At 37.0% G+C, this 16,046-nt stretch overlaps 1 protein-coding gene across 1 annotated transcript; it reads right to left on the minus strand.

The window, feature by feature from the left end:
• Positions 1 to 811: 811 nt before the first annotated feature.
• Positions 812 to 15,769, minus strand: LOC124837882 (kinesin-like protein KIN-12D). Its single transcript, XM_047313347.2, has 38 exons — positions 15,400 to 15,769; positions 14,662 to 15,292; positions 14,382 to 14,537; positions 14,209 to 14,292; positions 13,161 to 13,280; positions 12,912 to 13,025; positions 12,738 to 12,830; positions 12,443 to 12,603; positions 12,266 to 12,340; positions 12,090 to 12,177; positions 11,951 to 12,009; positions 11,794 to 11,857; positions 11,641 to 11,706; positions 11,369 to 11,563; positions 10,804 to 10,908; positions 10,483 to 10,718; positions 10,334 to 10,403; positions 10,178 to 10,240; positions 9,897 to 9,941; positions 9,735 to 9,814; positions 9,571 to 9,622; positions 7,422 to 9,374; positions 6,858 to 7,304; positions 4,407 to 6,560; positions 4,063 to 4,170; positions 3,818 to 3,939; positions 3,594 to 3,681; positions 3,424 to 3,498; positions 3,009 to 3,266; positions 2,819 to 2,917; positions 2,593 to 2,667; positions 2,459 to 2,511; positions 2,220 to 2,331; positions 2,009 to 2,119; positions 1,579 to 1,749; positions 1,429 to 1,494; positions 1,191 to 1,310; positions 812 to 1,105 (listed from the first exon to the last, which is right to left on the minus strand). The coding sequence occupies exons 2-38, from the start codon at positions 15,289 to 15,291 to the stop codon at positions 968 to 970; spliced, it is 8,706 nt and encodes a 2,901-aa protein (XP_047169303.2). The 5' UTR covers position 15,292; positions 15,400 to 15,769; the 3' UTR covers positions 812 to 967.
• Between the last annotated feature and the right edge of the window lie 277 nt (positions 15,770 to 16,046).

Genomic DNA, 16,046 nt, shown 5'->3' on the forward strand with positions numbered 1-16,046 from the left:
AAAATTGCTCTTTAGCCCCCTTGTTTGAGCAACCATGAATATGTTGACCAAAATTTGATCCTTTGACCAGATTTACTATCCAATTACGGAATGCCACATGGCAATCCCCTCTCCCACCCAAGTTAGGGTTTCTGTAAAGGAATGGAGAAGCTCAAAGTTGCAACGACTCAAGGTAGGGTTTGGCCCTTCATTCGTGGTGCAAGGGAGCTCGCGTTTTGGTTGATTCTTTGATTGTAGGTGTGATACGCTAGCTTATGAAGGCGCGGCAAAAAAGAAGAAACTCATTATTTTTGTTTGGTTTGATGCACCGCAATGACTGCTCACAAGATAGTTTTTGAATTGGGATTTTCTACTCATTGAGCCACATCACTTAATGTATTTATTAGATCAATTATGTACACATACAAAGATTACAAATTCTAAATCGACTACTAGATTTTGCTCCACGACATCTCTCCCAAATTAACCAAGAGAAAATAGTATGGAAGGAAATGTTCTTACACATGCACAAAGATAGCAAAGTTTTTATGACGACAGAAAGCTGACCACATTAAATTTTTGTAAATGATTTTCATGTTCAGACTGCATAGAGATTCATTTCATGGTTGAAATTTGACATGCATATTTATGAAATTATCGTACAACTAAGTTTAAAAAATTAATGTCGTATAAAAAATCTAAGACTATAATGATCAAAGAGCAAATTTTTCTTGTTTTATTCATTAAATTTGAATGTACGTCAAATTTTATGAATCTAACTTAAGCCATGAATGAAATTTCATATAATGTATAGAATTTAATACACCATTAGTTATCTTGTAAAATAATTTCTCTTTGAATTGCTTTCTGACTATGCATAAAGATTATTTACAGGTAGATTGCTACCATACACGTTATTTACAGGATAACCAAAGAATATGACATGAATGGCTAAACTAAACACAACAGAATACAATAACACTCTTCACTATCTATCAAAACTCGAAAGGAATGGAGCTAGGGATGCCCTTGGTGGTGTTAAACGATTCTCTTCAGATCTCGAGTTCAGAGGAGAAGCTTGTGGCATGAGCTCGGATAATCGGATCTTTTCCTTGATAATTTTATTCTGGGTTAAAGAAAAATGTTCTTTTAAAACTTGACATAGAAGGCTTCGTAAACGAATTACTCTACATAGTGCATCGTGTGCTTACCTTAAACTTCAAATCTTCATGTTCCATTTCAAGAGTAGTTATCCTATTCTTGAGGTCCTGGAGGGCTTCCTCGGCCATAGAAGGATTGATGTCCGCTGTAGGTCTTGATATTCCAGCAACCTGAAAGTTGAAGCATAAATAAGGTTGGTTAACAAACCACAGACTTTGTTTTTATTGCATTGGAGAAGTTGCAAGACAAGGTGCGCACAGAGCAAGAACCATAAATCATTGTCCTGACCTTCAGAACATTTGTGGACAGTCTCAGTAATTGCTGAGCTAATTCTACTTTCTCCTCCTCGATCTCCTGTGACATTATTCACTCAAATATTTAAATTTGCGTTATATTCAGCTACTCGGTGTACAACACATTACTTCTTTTGTAACTGACCTTCAGTTTTATCATCAGACGTTGCTCCTCATCAAAATTTATACTCGTTTTCACGCCAGCAGAAGAGCGAAGACGAGCAAGGTCTTCTTTGACGCGGGAAAGGAAGATCTCTGCCCTTCGTAGTTTTCCGCTGAGTTCTTCGTTCTGTGTCTTTAACTTGTTGTTTTCCTCCTGTTGCAAAATTCCACGATCAATCTCAAGATTCAATTCAATAAACAGAATTATATTTTAAAGATACCTTGCCAATTAAGACCAATGAAAATTTATATTTTTTTTCTTATTAATATTTTATGAGAAAAGAACAAAATAAAAATATAATCAGTTTATAGACAAAAAATATAAAACAGTATCTAGTTCTGCGAAAATAGGCAAGAAGCAAGAAGACAATATCAGCTTGAACCTTGAGCTAAGTATAATGATGACCTCTTACCTTAATTTTAGCATGATGATGAATACGCTGCTGAAGGTTTTGCTGACCAGACAACTTTTTAATTTCTTCCTCCAGTTCTAGTACTTTATTCTTCTTACTTGTATTTTCCATCTGCAGGAAATGAGAGAAACAAGGCTCGTCAGATAGGAACAGGAGAAAAATAAATGAACCGCTCCAAAAACAGAGAAAGAATAAAATTTTAATTTTCTACCTTGAGCATTTCGTTTTCTGTTTTTAGCAACTGGTCTCGCTGACGAAGGTTTTCCAATGCAATTTGTACAGCTACCAATTCCGCTTGTTTTCTATCCATTTCTTGCAGCCATCTGCCACGTAGGGATTCAGATTTATAAGAATTTTGCGTGTACAGAAAAGAACCTCGTGTTCAAATATAAGATTTGATTCTCAAACCCCAATCTTCAAAAAGAGAAAAAGAATGTGCTATTTAATTACCCCTGTCTCTCCTCAATGAATTCATTCAGCTGCTTCTTAAGTTTAACGACCTCCTGTTCCAGAAATAAACAACAATTCAGTTTAACTAAGCTACACCTTAATAATAGCGCAATCTAGTCGAAAGTTTAGACTACCTTGTCTTGAGGGTCTAGAGTAAGAAATTTAACTTTCTCTGTAATATCCTCCGCTTGCTCATTGTCGAAGAGTGACTGCATTAAGGAAATTAAATTAAACATGGGAGTCAATGGGTCAATATAAAACTAAATATTCTCTTGTGAAAAAATTTCTGCTTCTATGTGGGTACGGAAAATGAAATAGTTTTAGACATTGAGAGAAATCGCTAAAGTTAGATGAGCTTACCACACAAGTGGTCATATCCAACTTTACTCCAAGTAAGTCTCGAATGACATCATGGGTCATGCTCTCGGCAGATGCTAATTTGGCATTCAGTGCAAATATCTAGACAAGGAAAAGTAAAGACAAATGTGAAGTGCATTAATAAAAGCAAAACAAACTACTATAGAATATGCAGTTGAAGAGAAAAGTCAACCTCTTTCTGTCGACATGCTGCCTGGGCTTCTAGTTCTTCAATGCGCAGTCTTGCAGCAGACAGCTCTTCAACCTTCTCATATTTTACCTGTTGAGCCAAGCCTAACCCAATGCATTTGAAAGGAGAACTAGAACCTCGAGACTTGGTGGCATTTTTCTCAGACTTATTTGACAATGCATTGCAGGAATTAGCACTGGAAGAATGAATAGAAAGACCCTCAGGTTTGACTTGCTCAGCCATGGCTTCCAATGCTTTGAACTGATTTAAAATAACAACATACTTAGTAAAATAGAACTTATAAATAAAAGTAAGAATGCAAGATTGATCTCGGTGTGCATAACTGGAGCTGCTAAGCATAAATTACAACTTCGAACTAATGACATCCAAGATTATTTTATTCAGTACGATTACTAACTTTCTGCTTATACTCCTTGGCCTGTGCTTCGGCATGCAAATTTAGCTCAGAAATATGAGCTTTCATCTGTTGAATCTGTAAAATATAGCCAAGAAAAATAAAAATGAATTTTCATGTAGAAACGTCTATCCAAGAGACATGAGTGAGTAGTCACGTAGTAAATAACCTACCTCTACATCCTTTCCTGCTAACTCCCTCTTAAGAAACTGTATGTGATTTAGGGCTTCATTGAGGCCTTTCTCTTTTTCATCCAAAAATCTACAAGAATTGAAATAGAAACAGTAAAATATTTTATACTAACAGATCTATAGAGTACCACGGTAAATTTGTATTGGCATAAAGAAGCCTTATATGCACAAAATAGAGAAATAGATGGAGATTAAGTGGCCTAAACCTTCTCATGTCACCATCAACATTTTTTACATTTTGCATCATATCTTTTAATGCATGTAGCTCCAACTCTAGATCTTCTCTTTGCAGCCGCTGTCGTTCTGCTTCTTCTTTAATGATGTCAGCCTGAACAAAATAATTAAAAATCACTTTGTTAAATATCAGCAGCTTCTTGTCAAAAGAAGTGTGATACCTATGAAGGTAAGACAAGCTTCCTGTAAAATATCTCCAGAAAAAGTTACAACTCACTTTGTTTTCTAGTACATTTATAGTACTTTCCAGCTCTTCAACTGATCTCTCTAGAAGTTTCACCTCTTCTTCTTTGTCTTCTGCATATATTCTTCTTGTTTCTGCCACCTGTAATCAATGTAAGAAAATTCAGACAGGAATAAGAAAAAAACAGCCATTCAGCTAGTTTTCTATTCTTTTCTTTTGACTTGGTTTATTCCGAATGCAGAAGCAAATAAATAAAACTCCTTTAAGATATAATACTCCATAACAAAGTTCTTCATGTTGAAAAATGGATTACTCAATAATAATGTCATGAAAGGAAAAGATGCTGCATTATTAATAGATTATGCATAAACCATTACCTTTTGAGTTTCTTGAGCAATTGCTTCATTAGCTTCAGCCTGTGCTTCAGCTTTTTCAAGCCTAACTTTTAGGCAAATTACTTGACCCTGAAGCTGATCCCTCTCAATAGTGAGTTCATCCAGATCACTGCTCAGGCTTTTAATTGAACAATCCATTTGGCTTATAACACTGTTCATTTCTAAAATTTCGTCCTCAAAGCTCTCTGTTATCTTCATTCTTTCTCTCAGCTCATTGTCAGACAGTTTTCTTGCTGCCAAGGCCTCTTCAATATTATTTCTAAGTTCTTGATTGTCACTGACTTGCAACTGTAGAGCCTCACGTTCTTTTGAGAAATCCAACTCAAGAGCTGTAATCATATCTGATTTGTCCTGCAACTGAGCTTCAAGCAATTGACAGTTCGCGACAGCCTCCGCAAGTTCACCAGATTTAACAGCAAGATCTGCTTCTAATGCCTCCATTGTGACCAGAAACTTTTGAATTTCATCTTTTTGGTCTTTACTGTTAGATGCAGATTCCTGTAGTAAGCTCAGATCATACAATAGTCCTTTTATTACATCATCCTTTCTGGATAACTCAACTTGCAATAAGCTCTGCATTCTTGTTAGCTCTGAATCCTTTAGGGTCAGCTCATTCTCAAGCATGAAAGATGAATTTTCCAACATACAGTTCACTTTCTTTAACTCTGTGTTTTGATGTTCAAGTAAAGAAATCTGTTGGAAAGAAAATTCAGAAGTAACATCCTTCTCTATGACATCAGCGATTACCTTGTCATAATCAGCTTCTAGATCAAGAATCTTATTGAGCAGTCTTTTCCTTGTCTCCTTAACATCAGCAAGTTCACCCTTCAATGCATTATTAGAACAAGTAACATCCTTTAGGGACTCAATATTTTGCTCAAGGACCTTGTTTACTTCACCCATTTCTGTAATCCTTAAGACATTCTGGTTCAGTTCCGCTAATAGGTCTTTCCTTTCCACTTTTGTCTGCCGAACTTCTCTTTCTAAAAGGGAAACTTCAACTTCCTTATCCATCAAAACCTGTTCTGCTAGCGAAGTTTCTACTTGGGACAAGATTACTTCTTTCTTCAGTTGCTCGACTAATATACAATGCTTGACAAAATACTCCTCCATATTAGCTATATTACATGACATATATTTTAGTTCAGAAGCATAGATAAGCGACTCAAAGTCTTTGGCATACCAATCTGTCATAAACAAATCAGCTTGTGAATCAATGGCTTCAGCTTTCTGTTTCAGTAGTGCCTCTTGATCTAAAAGGGATGTAACAATATCTATATTACTTACATCCAATTCCCTCATCAGCTTAGCAAGTTGGGATCCCATTTCATTAGACCTTTGCAGCATCATCTCCTCCTGAAGCTGAAGGTCTGATATGTTTTTAGCAAAAGTGTTCAGCTTGTTGGTGATATCTACAGCTTCAACTTCTTTCTTAGTTATGCGATCAAAACTGTTCTTGATATCAGCCAGAAGTTTCCCTTTCAATATTCTGCACATATCAAGCTCTTGCTTTGTCCTATAATTATGTTCTTTCAAATCACTTATGGCAGAGTTTGATTGACACAAGCCATGTGAAAGCAAACCATTTTCTGCATGCATCCCTGTTACTGTTTCCAGGAGAATACCCATGTGACATAGATGTAGCACAGACATAGCACAATCTTTAAAAACTATCTCAGACCATATCTTCTCAAGCCATGGCTGTATCAAATTAGTGGAATATAGACATTGAGATTTTAAGCACTCTAAATCACAAGCCAAAGACATGAAATTTTCTGTCGTCATCAATTGGACTTCTTTAATGACATCATCCAACTTAACAGTTAGATCCCTTGTTTCTACAAGACTTGATTCAACAAGGTCCTCTATCTCCCGATCCTTCAAATCAACAACAGTTTGTAAGCTTTCAATATTGCTGACTAATATACCATTTTCATTGAGTAAAGTCATTTCTCTGTCTTTCAGTATCTCAATATCAATCTTCATTGATTCATTAGCTATTACCAATCCATTGATCATAATATCTGCTTCTTTCATCGTATCTTGTGCTTCTTCAAATTTAGCAAGAATACAAGACGCCTCCTGAGATTTCTGTGCTTGAACGATCTTTGCTTCCCCAACTTCAAGTTCAAGTAACTGCAAAGAGAAAAGCAATATGCATAAAGCTTCTGAATGTTAACTTTATCAGAGAACAACCAAGGCTAACTGAACCCCAAAAACAAGCTCAAGGGAGACCGACACATTAGAAGTTTATAGTGATATTCCAAGCAAATGCAGGATATATTAACACCAACAAGTGTCTATCAGCATGATCGGGGATTGGGGAAGCTCAAGACAACAACAAAAACAAATAAAGCAAACACAATTTTCATATTTGAAAGGGAAAGAAAACAGCAATAATAGTTCAATAGTGGTCACTCACTAATGGATTACCTCTTTCTTTTGGTACCAATGGGAGCTGGCTTCTTTCAGGGGCTTCTCCAGGTTCCTAAGTTTTTGACTGAGTACTTCAATCTTGACTTTGGATTTCTCTTCAAAGTGGTTCATAGCTTCTTGCAGGAAAAGTATCTGCTTTTTGAGGCACTCTATGCTTTGCTGGCTCTTCATTTCACACATTGACATCTCCTTTTTCTCTGCATGCAATCTGGCCATCTCATATTGCACTTCTTTTAAGCTTTCAAGAGCACATTCTATTTCTTTTCTCAAAAGTGAAATGGTTACATCTCTTTCATGCACATCATTAGAAACTCTTCTTGATTTTGAGTCATTCATATAATATCCACATTTGTCCAAATTAAAGGGTAAGTCAGCCTGGTCAACTATAGGTTCTTCAACAAAATGGGGATCTGAATCACTGGTTATATGTGTTTCCGAACAGATCTGCAGCAATGCCATAATAACAAATACTGAATAAAAGTCATTCACATATCACTGACATAAATGAAATATAAGTGACATTGCCAAAAGTAAATCTATCAGAAAGCAGCATTAGTTTACCCTTGGTTCACCAATATCATCACAGTTTGATATGCAAGCTTCCAATGATTTTCGGTTATCAAGACTGCCTGAAAGGTCTGCAAAAGAGCTCATGCATGACCTGAGTGAAGAGACACCATCTTGTAATATCACTAGCTGCTCCTTTGTCTTTGAAATGTCATTATTTTCAATATCTCCAAGCTTTTGTTCCAAAGCACAAGAATGCTCATGCTCCTCAGACAGCTTCTGCCATAATTCATTACATCTTTCCTGTAACTCCGTTATCTGCATTCCTGCTTCAACAATTGAAGTGGATTGTTCCATTACAAGGGCATCCATCCTCTGATTAGTCTCTGCTAATTCACTAAGCTGAATATCCTTATGCTTTAGATCATTGAGGTAATCAAGATTCACTTCTGACAATCTATTCACAACCACAAAAGCAGCAGTTGCACAGTTTGACACTTTGCTGATATGTTCTCGAGCCAAAGCACGAAAGTTCTCTTTCTCCTCTGACAGCTTCTGCCATAATTCATTACACCTTTCCTTTAACATTGTTACTTGTCTTTCTGCTTGTGCAAGCGAAGCAGATTGGTCATTGAGAAGAGCATCCTTCGTTTGATTAGCTTCTGCGAATTCACTGAGTTGAATACCCTTATGCTTTAGATCATCCAGGTAACCAAGATTCACTTCCGACAATCTATTCACAACCACAAAAGCTGCTGTTGCGCAGTTTGATGTTTTTCTGCTATGATCTTGAGCCATTAACAACTGCTCCTTCAGCTTTGCCACAATAGATGTTTTTTCACTCAGTTGAGAGGTCAATAGGAGAATTTCTTTTTCTTTTTCAGCACACTCCTTCTGATGGGATTCTGTAATCACTAACGTTGCACTTCTTAAGGACTTCAACATACACTCCATATCACTTCTTTTATTGCTTGCATCTTCCAAACATCTTCTAAGTTCATCAATTAATAATTCCTTCTCAGAGATTTTTCTAACCACCATGCCAACTTGTTCAGAAATCCAGATCCGTTTCTGTGGAAATGAATTGCTTATGTCACCAAGTTGGTCAGAGGCATCAACAAGTGCCTCACATCCATCAAAAAGAATTTCTTCAATCTCAGAGGTTAATAGTTCCCATTCTTCAGCCAGTGAAATGAGTTCTATATCTTTCTGGCCAATCTCTTCCTTTAAAATTTGATTATCATTAGTAGTTGTATGCAAGTTTTTGTACACCTCCTTCAATTCAGTTTCCAGATTCAGCATACTCTCTTTCATTTCCTTTTCCTTCAAATGACTGTCATTTACTTGATGCTGGAGCAGGGCAAGTTCTTCTTGCATACAGACAATCACCTCAGCTGTTTCAGCCTCAGCTTGCCGACGGATTTCATCCATCTCCTCTTCATTGGATATCTGGAATGCACGATCACTTTGGTATGACATGTTCAGTTGCTTGGCTTTTTCAAGAGAATCATGCATCCTTCTAAGTCTTACCTGTAAGGGAGACTTATTTTCAAACTCCGGATGATCTGAAGGAAAATTATCTCTAAACTCTTTAGACATAAGTTGATTCTTCAGGGTCATGATTTCATGCTCTTGTTTCCCCATAAGCTCCAGATAATGGCGGTTCTCGTTCCTTATCTCTTCTATCTCTTTGATAGATAATATTTGCTGCGATTCTAGAGCTTCAATAACAGATTTTTCCTCTTTCAGCTCATTATTTGCATCCTCTAATTGTTTGCTTGTCTGCTTAAGACTGTCTTTTGTCATAAAAAGGTCCTGATTTAAGTACGTTGTTTGCTCCTCCAATATGCCACGGAAAGTCCTCTCTTCCTTCAGAATTACCTTCATTATATCTAATTCCAGCTGCAAATTTAAAACATCTTCTGTGTGATTTAACATTTGAGTTTCATGCTTCACCCCCATCGGTGGAACTGCCTGAGTATCACAAAATGGTCCTTTTGTAGAAGCCTGTAAAACAATAATGATAAAAAGATACTTCATTTCATATGACGCAAATTTCATACATAGAAAGGGGTAGTAAAGGACAATAATTTTTGTAGAAGGAAAGACCGTACAAAAACAGCATTCACATTTTCCTACTGATTTGTACAATGTATGGTAAAGACAAAAATGAATATATGTTAAATCAGAATAACAAAACTACCTTTGTAGCAGCAGTTGTGCTGCTTAACATTGATTGAAGAGAGTCTATTTCCCTGTACAAATATGCAATGCAAAAACATTAGCATTTTTACAGCAACGAAATTTGGAGCTCCTATTTGTCTGTATACAACCAAATGAACTTCAACAACAGCACAAAAATTATACCTACTGAGTTTTGCATTCTCCTCTAAGCAATAATTTAAATTACGCCTGCATTCCTGTAACTCATCAAGGGTGTTTCTTAGCTGCAAGCCATTAAAAGAAGTGGTCTCACATAATTATTCTGTTGGGAAGAAAAGTTTATATTATGCTATGAAGGAATAAAACCTCTTGATCAAAAGAACTGTTCTCTTTCTTGCAGCACTGAGCTTCCTGCACCAGCGGTAAAAATAAATTGTTAGATATACATTGCACTTTACAGGAAGGATTAACAGTTATTGGTGATCACTATTGTAATGATGACTGTATGTCATACCATACTAGTACAAATAATGACATTGGTCTGGTTTAGAAACACAATTTCAGCAAACATTGCTCTAACATGCAAAAAGGAATGAAATGTTCAATAGATGAAAATCATAAACTGTTTCAGGTAATTGTAGACTGACCTGAGGTTGAGTGTCGTGAATTGAACTACGCTGAATGGAGTTTCTTCCATGATATTGAAGCAACTACAGAGCAAAGGTTTTTCAATCGTAAAATCTTAAAAACAAGGAATCTAGAATGGAAATTATTTATGTATTAAATTCTAGAAGCACAAATACTTGTTCCCTCAGAGAAGACACTTCGGCTAAAAGAATATCTCTCTCCCCTTCTTCATAAAACTCTTGATATCTGTACAAGTAGTTGTAAGGAGCTGCTAAAAGGAGAGAATATTTCATAATGACAGTCTTGGTTAGAAAAGATACATTACCTTCTAAGTTGGTCTAGAAGCCTGATATTCTCTACAGCAAACCGAGTAACTTCAGGATTTCGATCAAGTTTGCCCTGAAGTATCTGATTTTCCTCAGAAAGCCTTTTATTCTCTTCCCGCAAAAACGTGTCTGTAGGAATGGAACCATCTAGTCGGGATTCTAGTCTCCGAATTTTGTCTTCACGAAACCTAAGCATCATTTTGCAACTCCTAGTGTCCTCTTCTCTTTGACGAACCTGAGTGACAGCAGATTCATGGATAAAGACTGAAGACAGTTGAAATATTAACTCCAATAGAAAAAAGACCTCATAAGAGAACTACCAAATGGTTTAATTGTTCAATTTCAGCTTCAAGTTGCTTGATAGAAATTTCTGCCATTCGTTCTCTTCTCAAAGAACCAGCAAGAGTTGTCTCCAATGATTTTAACTGAGCCACAAATGATTTTGAACATATAAATATATGAAGGTGTGGGGAAAAAACTATATTGTACAGAGATGCTAAGCTAACAACTGTATAACTTTGGAAGACTAGTTTTGGATGTTTCTTAGCCATAGGTAGGTTAATGCATAAGCATTCCATCATGAGGGATAGATGGAGGACCAGATATAGAGGATATTTCCATAGCTAAAACTTAGGAAAAATCCTAAGGCATAGCCTTTCCATTCCACTAAGGCTCACTCTCCCACAAAATCTAACAGCATAGTCATAACTTTTCATTTTACTTGGGGCAATAATCTCTTAGAAAAGAAATTATTAATTATAAAGAAGTCCTTAATTCCTTAAATCTTGAAGGAACAAGCCATAAAAATAATAGAAATATTGGTTCAATCTTTAAACATAAATTGTCATCCCACTGGCTATCATTAACATAGGAAAGCTGGTATACCTGTTTGTGGGACATTCTGATGCCCTTGGATTCATAATCAGACATATTTTCTTCACATTGGTCAACCAAGTCAGTTTCATTTTCTAGAAAACAGTCTTCTAGTTCTAGTGATTGTTTTATATCTCTGACAGAAGCCAAAGAAAATGACAAAGACCTGGAGACATTCTGATGCCGTTTGAGGGTAGAAAGCTCCTCCTGCACCAAAATTTTACCTTTTAAGTTAAAGTATCAACTCACTCAAAGCTAATACTATCAGAAATAACTGATACCACCTTCAAAAGCCGGATTTGATGCTGTAAAGCTATTACATCCCCAGTAGAATCTTCATTCACCACAGCCTACAATAAAAAGATACAGAATGAATAGGGGTGATAGGTTGATGAGATTCATTCCTTCAATTCAGACGAATTTAGATATGCCCTCACATTATTTTGTATAAGTTTTGCTCTCTGAGCAAATTTAAGTGTATTCAACGTTTCTGTGGCACAACTGCAAAAGTGAAATGGGTAAGCCCCATCAAGCTTCTACGGCAAGTTGTAAATTTAGATAAAGGAAATATAGTTCCAGATAAAATGAACAGACCAGATAGAAGGGCTGACATTGGCAATGATCATTGTTTTCGAGTTTCCACCAAGAGAGTCCTGCATTTTATGCCAAATAGTGATGAATAAAGAAGAACCCTGAGACTAATGATTTAACGGAAACCAGCACATAAATCAACCTGAAGAAGAAACGTTAGTCTGGAGTCTCTATAAGGGATATGCCTCTGCTTCCCATTTGCCACATCCACTAATATCATAATAACATGACTGCAAGAATGATTAGAGAATACTAGTTACTTAATGAGAAAGAACAAATATGACAATTTGAAATACTTATGTGGCAAGATCATAATACCCCAAGGTAGATAATGATTTATTGATATTAGCCGCTTCTTTCAAACGCTCACCCTCAGCACCAGAAGTCTTCTGTCTGTTATATATAATAATGATAACTCTGTTAGTATACATGCACTTATATCATCCAATTCCCAAGATACAATTGGTCCAATCAACACCATAAGTTAATGCATACCTTTCTGAACCAGCTAGATCAACCAGGTTTAACCTTGCAAAACGATAATTAGCTGTAGAATCCTTTTCCCATGTGCTCTCAATTACACACGTAAAAACACTATGGGACCTACTGCTCTCTCTATTCATATTTGTTGCTGCAACTTTTCTATTTGCAGAACCCTACATGTCAGAAATGACAACTTAATGGACGAAAATGCATTCAGAGTAAATATGTATTTGATTTAAATAACAAAGATAGGGAGGGAGTTGTTTGGGGATTCCTTAAAATGAACAAGATGGTCCCATAGATGTACCTGAATTAGAAGCCTTATAATGTCACTCACACTTTGAACCTCGAACTCAGATAAATTTTCAACATAAACACCCTTCTTGACATCCTCACGCAGCTATTAAGAAAAAAAAGGAGCATTGAGAAATAATAAAAAATGCTTTGACAGTCATCTCATGAGTGAAAAAACTACACCTACCAGCAAATTAGTAGAGGAGGGATCAAGTAGATCGGTAATTTGTTCGTTGTAAATCTCCAAGAAAGAACACTTGCAATTGTATTTTAAGTTCTCATCTCTTCGGCTTTCCTCTTCCTGGAAATTTGATTCAGAGAACAAATGTAAAACATAAAAAAACAGAGATATTGATTAATTGATCAACATTGACTACAGAAATTGGACTCTTATATATAAAAAGCTGAATTAGCTATGAAAGATTAATGAATTTACAGCTTGGATCCTGGCAAACAAAAACTCAAATATGCGTGGTGTCATTCCACGATGGGGACTAGGCTTCACATCTAGATCCTCAATTTCTCCGAGCATTGTATATGTTTTCCCACTTCCTGTCTGCAAAATTAAAAGAGTCGTCCATCACCTTACAGTTAAAAGATGTCACTTTACTGTCCATTTCTAACTATCTTGTACTAAAACACAGCAATACAATCTCCCAACGGATGACAGAATTTACAACTTAGTTTTTTATAAATGATCCCTATACTGCACAGAGAGCTAAATTTCTTCATAAAAACGCTTTAAAATGTTAGTTGTGTTAGGCTTTTTATGATTCCTAATTCATAGAAACGTACATATTCTTATTGACAAAAATCCAAAGGCAGTGACGAACTGAAGCTCCTGATTATGATATATGAAAACTTGGGAGTTAACTGTCACTGTTTGATAATGGGAAAACTAAGGAGCGAGCTAACCAAATTCGTTTTCTAATTTAAAATCATAAGATTATCCGATTAGCAATAGATTGGAACATGTGCATAAAAATCTGTTATGCTGTGAAAAAATCCTTTAATTTTTCTTTGCTTTATTAGGACAAGCAATGTTCAGAAAAGATAATGACAAATGCTTTATTAACAGAAAAAAAAAATAGATAATGACAAATGTTGAGCCTTAAATCCATGTTTATAAGAGGAGGGGTAGAAAGAAAGAAGAGGGGCTGAGAACAATGGGCTAAGCATGGAAATGCAAACACAGATTTGGTGATAAGCATAACAGATGTACATGGCAATAGGTCATCGGAGTGTGGGAAAGACAGTGAAGGACGTGTTTGTATTATAGGGTAGGGGATAGAGTAGAAGAAGCGGGAACGGGAAATCGGTGAGGAATTGGTTAGGTATGCCTTGGGGACAGAATGGTAGAAAACGAGTTATCTTGTTTGCAACGTTGCTATTTTCTGTTTTTTGCTCGTTTCTTTTTCTAAGCTCATGCATTTCAGTTCATACACTACCAGTTTCTATAATTGTGGCTAAGTTCAGGATGTTACCTGTCCGTAAGCAAACATACAACTATTATACCCTGAGAGGCAGTTCTCTACCATTGGAAGACCAGCCAATCTGAAAATCATTTCCTACACAGCCAGAAACCAGAGACACAATTAACAACTCCTTCCCAACAAGAAATTAGCACCTCAAAAAAGTCATTTCAATGAAACCACACCTGGTCTATGGTTTCACACGCAACATGGTCAAAGGTGAACCGGTTTTCCTGGTGCCCAATCCAACTAATGCTCTGAGAGCTTTCTTGCTTCAGGCATCTGTTATACCCTTGTGTACATCGCTCCATGCTATTGAGAGGACGAACACGAATAATAACCTGTACATAACGAAAATTCAAACCCCAAATCACAAAAAAAAAAAAAAGAAAAAAACACCAGAATTAAACAAACCCACTCATCGAAATAAATCAGCTGAATTGGAGAGATATCTGGATCACTCACCTGTACATTGTGGTTAATCCAAAACGAAGAATCTTCCTTGAGATCAAAGTGAGGCACTTCGACCGTGTTAACAACCGTGGGAGCCATGCAAGCCGAACTGGGAACCCCTTTGTACAATGCAGCATAGTTCCCCAAACGAGCACTGAAGCCACCTCCATCAGCCTTGCTCCGAACACTTGAGCTCGGGGGCTTAGTCACACTCTTAGTCGGAGTGCTCTGCGTGGAATTGCTCTCGGAACAAGCCGTGACACTCGAAGAAGCTCTCCCCACAGTGCGAGGCACGCGAGGAGTCACATTCCCAACAACATATCCTCTCTTATCATCACCAAACGAGGAAACGGCGTCGTTCTTGTGATTCCAGCCGAACCGGTGTTTCCATAGCATGCTTCCTCCCCCGTGCTTATCTGGCGTGCGAAGCTCGGCTCCTCCGCGACCTTTGTTGTTGGCCTTCGAAGGAGTCCTCTCAATCTTGCTCACGCAATGCGCATCGGGTTCCTGAATTGTGTTCAATGGAGGTCTTGAACCATCCCCGTGCCTCTGAACCGTGGTGGATGAATCCAAAGGATCCATATTCTCAGGTTCTTCGTGTTTTCCAGGGTTTCGGCGTGGGAGTTTGAAATCCCTCAGCATTCTATGGCATAATAAAAAATGAAAAATCAAGCATGACGCCAAAAATAATTTATTTAAAGAAAAGAAAGCGTGTTCAAAATCGTGAAAGGAATTGGAAATTTGCAGGACCTGACGGAAGAGTTGCAGAACAAGATTCCGAAGCGAAAAATTTGAGCAGTGCTGAAATTGCTTCGGTTCTTGTTAGGTTGCTTCAATCTTAGTTCGGCGTGGTGTTGCTCGGGATTTCAGATTGAACTGCAAGGTTGAAGTTCAACATAGATCCAAGTCAATCATTTGCAGACACGCACTCTCTCTCTTTCTCTCACTCACTCACTAACTCAAGCTATTGTTGCTGTGAGGTTTCGACTGATTTGAAAATCCCACTTGAAATCGATGTAAGGAGAAGGGTCTTTGGAGTGAACGGTTGAGATTGGATCCAGAATTCAAAAATGTGTAAAAGTTAAGGCATTCGCGGTTTGGGGATTTGAAATACGAGGGCTTTTTGGTCATTTAAGTGGGTTCTTAATTACAAGGAAATTCAAAAATTTAACGGCTACATGCTTCTTCCTGAGAGAGGTGACATGTATTGGGCCAATGGTTCATTGTTATATAATTGAAACGCTAAACAATTATGAACTATTTGTAAAGATTTATAAATGTACATTAAATTAAGGGGTGTTGCTCCCTCCACCCCCACACATCTCTTCCTCCACCTCCCCTTTACTATTTTGCCCCTTCCTCCACCTTTCCTTTACTATTTTGCCCCTCAGTAAAAT

Source organism: Vigna umbellata, chromosome 1 (genome assembly GCF_029865625.1).
Source record: "Vigna umbellata cultivar VRB3 chromosome 1, Vumbellata_1.0, whole genome shotgun sequence".
NCBI lineage: Eukaryota > Viridiplantae > Streptophyta > Magnoliopsida > Fabales > Fabaceae > Vigna > Vigna umbellata.